The sequence below is a fragment of the Lactuca serriola genome, chromosome 4, assembly GCF_051521515.1.
Source record: "Lactuca serriola cultivar US96UC23 chromosome 4, Lser_US96UC23_V15, whole genome shotgun sequence".
Lineage (NCBI taxonomy): Eukaryota > Viridiplantae > Streptophyta > Magnoliopsida > Asterales > Asteraceae > Lactuca > Lactuca serriola.
In genome coordinates, this window is record NC_136411.1 from 329,187,223 (window position 1) to 329,190,386 (window position 3,164).

General features: G+C 32.0%; 1 protein-coding gene across 1 annotated transcript; it reads right to left on the reverse strand.

Moving 5' to 3' along the window:
- Positions 1-219: 219 nt before the first annotated feature.
- Positions 220-2,335, reverse strand: LOC145097441 (protein C2-DOMAIN ABA-RELATED 4-like). Its single transcript, XM_079035003.1, has 3 exons — positions 2,010-2,335; positions 1,683-1,775; positions 220-667 (listed from the first exon to the last, which is right to left on the reverse strand). Exons 1-3 carry the CDS (start codon positions 2,118-2,120, stop codon positions 374-376), a joined length of 498 nt encoding a protein of 165 aa, XP_078891129.1. The 5' UTR covers positions 2,121-2,335; the 3' UTR covers positions 220-373.
- Positions 2,336-3,164: the final 829 nt, after the last annotated feature.

A 3,164-nucleotide genomic window follows, 5' to 3' on the forward strand; every position in this document is an offset into this window, starting at 1 on the left:
GTTGACAAAGTAACACAATAGAGACCAAATTTATGGTTACTCTAAAAAAATATAACTAGCTAACATAAAAGAATAAATACACAATGTGACGATAAAGTAACACAACTTATCCATATGTAGATTAAGATTTGATTGTTTCAGTAAAAATGAGAACATAGTATTGTTCGAATTATTCTTAATTCGATATTATAACACTAACTATCAATAACTTCCCCAAAATAGTAAAAATGATCTTTATATCTCTCAGTATCATTATACATAGCTTAAAAAACTTACATATTTGATAAAAATAGAAAAACTAACACAAGCTAATTGGTTTCATAAATTTACAATACAAACATGCAACAAGAACCATAAAACACATTACAATAATCTACTTCAGACCTCTCGAGCCTGGAATATCGATCCAGGACAGTTGAATCTCAATCTCCCCACATTCAACATTCTGGAGTCTGAGAACCATCTTTTGAACTGCTTTTCCATCTGTCCATATAATCTGACTTTCTTCAGACAGACAGTTGGTCCTTGTCGGTTTAACAGTCGTGATGATTGTTCCGTTTGGAAGATTATTCAAACGCATCTTGATTGCTTCTAAGAATGGCTGGATGTCAAATACAGCATCCCCCATTTTGTCATCGAGACTAAACGTATCCCTATCGTAAACTTCCTGCAATATTTGCAATTATTCAAACCATGAGGGTGTGTTTTGAAAATATTAGAAAATTTCACGACACAATGATAAAATAGACAATATACAATCAATCAGCTGTCTGACTTGTCATTGTTGCGGAATACAATGATAAAATAGAGTCACGGAGTTGAGTTCTACAAAGTAAAAAAAAAATGTTTGGTTGCCAATTTTCAAATTATTTATTAAATCAAATAAATAAAAAGTTATTTTTAAACTCTTTCCTCAATACATATGTGTTCTTTTACAATCTTTTTTGTTTTTTGTAGCCTACATTATATTTTTTATTTTGTTGTTATTTTATCGTTAAAAACCAAAAGAAAAACGATATTATTGTAATAAGCTATATACAAATAATAAAAACATTTCTTTTATGTTATTTTGAGTTATAAAAAAAAATCAGTACTTATTTTAGGAAAGAATCTTAACACTGTTCTAATGGCATAGATATAATAACTTTTCAATTTTATTATATTATATTTTTAGTATTTAATAAATAGTCAAAGGGTTATGTCGATTAGAATATTTATTTTCCGACTTTAATTAGTGACGCCGGCGGACAATTAGGCAAAGATTTGAAGCAAAATGAAATACTGTATTCAATTTACTCAAATACCCCTCTTACCTTTTATACAAAAAATTAAAAATATAATAAAATAATTATAGACATGTTGAGCACATCACAATTCACAAGTTTCAATCTTTTCACACAATTAGCGACCTAAATAATTTAAACCATAAAACAGAGTTCATTTCAAGATTTTATTAGATTTTCTAGTTGAAAAAAAAATAAAAGATGTAAACTGTGTTATCTGATTAAAAGATTAAACTAATAAAATCCCACAAATCATATCATCAAATTCGTTAAAAATCAACGAATTTGAACAAGTCCAGAGTAGTTTCAAGCTTTATTTGCAGGAAACGAAAAACAATGTACAACTAATAGAACATATAGTACAAGCAGCTGAAAATATCACGAAAACGAAGAACTTACAAGTTTGACAGGGAGAGGCTCTGCTACAGAGAGAGTCAAAGCTTCATCCCAAACAGGATTGATGTTGTTCTTCACCACTCGAGTTTTCAATTTCTGAATCATAAATTAGCAAAACAGGAAACAGTTAATCTCTAAACTTCACAGATTTGCAGTAATTCATTACTCCTGAAGTGACGCCGTGATGGGCGGATCAGCTAAAGTAGGTGATAGTAATCAATTTTACTCCGCCGCCGGCGATAAAAATCATCTCAACCGTAGGAATAACAAAATACAGGTCATGACTCATGAAGTGTGAAATGGAATAGAAATTCAGATAGAATTGAGTACCTGTTTACCCATTCGAATAACGACATAAGGATCACTGCTACAGACATCTCGAACAGCGAGATTTACGCCTTTGTGAACATGAATCCTAAGCAAACCCAACAAGTGCTCCATGAAGAACTTGATTAGCTTTTAATAACTAAACCAGAACTGCAAATGAAAAACGCGTATAGATGATGAATATAGAGAGAGAGGGAGAGATCTAGAAAAGTTGAATTGGAGATTTTAGGGTATATAGGGTTGTATAAATAGAGATTGAAGAGAAAGGGGTAGAAGACGAGGTCTAGTCAGGTACGTGTGTTTTGTTTTTGATTATTTAATTGGATAATCCACCATTTACGATTAGAAGTTAGAACCGGGTCTTGTTAAGGAAAGTGATAACCCGAGAACCGCATAATTACTATTGGCAACTGGCAAGTGGTTGTGGCCTGTAGGTTGTTTGGTTACGTTTGGTGGGGTTGTGGGACAATGCACAGCCTTAATGTAACATCATAGTGATATTGAAAAAAATGGAGTAAATTACACCAATGGTCCCTATGGTTTGGGTTTAATTTGCGAGTTTGGTCTTTAACTTATTTTTTTAACTTAGAAAGTCCCTACTGTTTGTTTTTGTTATGCGCTTGGTCCCTACTATATGTTTTTGTTACACGTTTAGTCCCTATCTTACATAAAACGACTATTATTTAAATAGGAAAAAATGATGAGATAGGTAAGGTAAGGTGAGGGGGTGAGGTTGGGGATGTGTTTATTTAAATAAATTAAAAAATCAAGGGCAAAATAGTTTTTTTAGATAAGATAGGGACCAAATGCGTAACAAAAACAAACAGTAGAGACCTTCCGAGTTAAAAAAATAAGTTAAGGACCAAACACGTAAATTACCTTAAACCACAGGGACCATTCGTGTAATTTACTCAAAAAATGTTGAAATAGTAACATTATAGTGGTATTGACAAAAAAACGTTGTAATAGTAACACTATAGTGATTTTGACAAAAATGTTTACAATGTAATTAAATTAATAATTTTTTTTCCTGGGTTATTGGCAAAATAACCGAGTCCGGAGCACCTTGTTCAGGACAATAGTATAATCGTCCTCGAGAATAGGTGGCTGGAGAATAGGTGACTGGAGTAGAGCTGGCTGATATGTATGACGTATGTG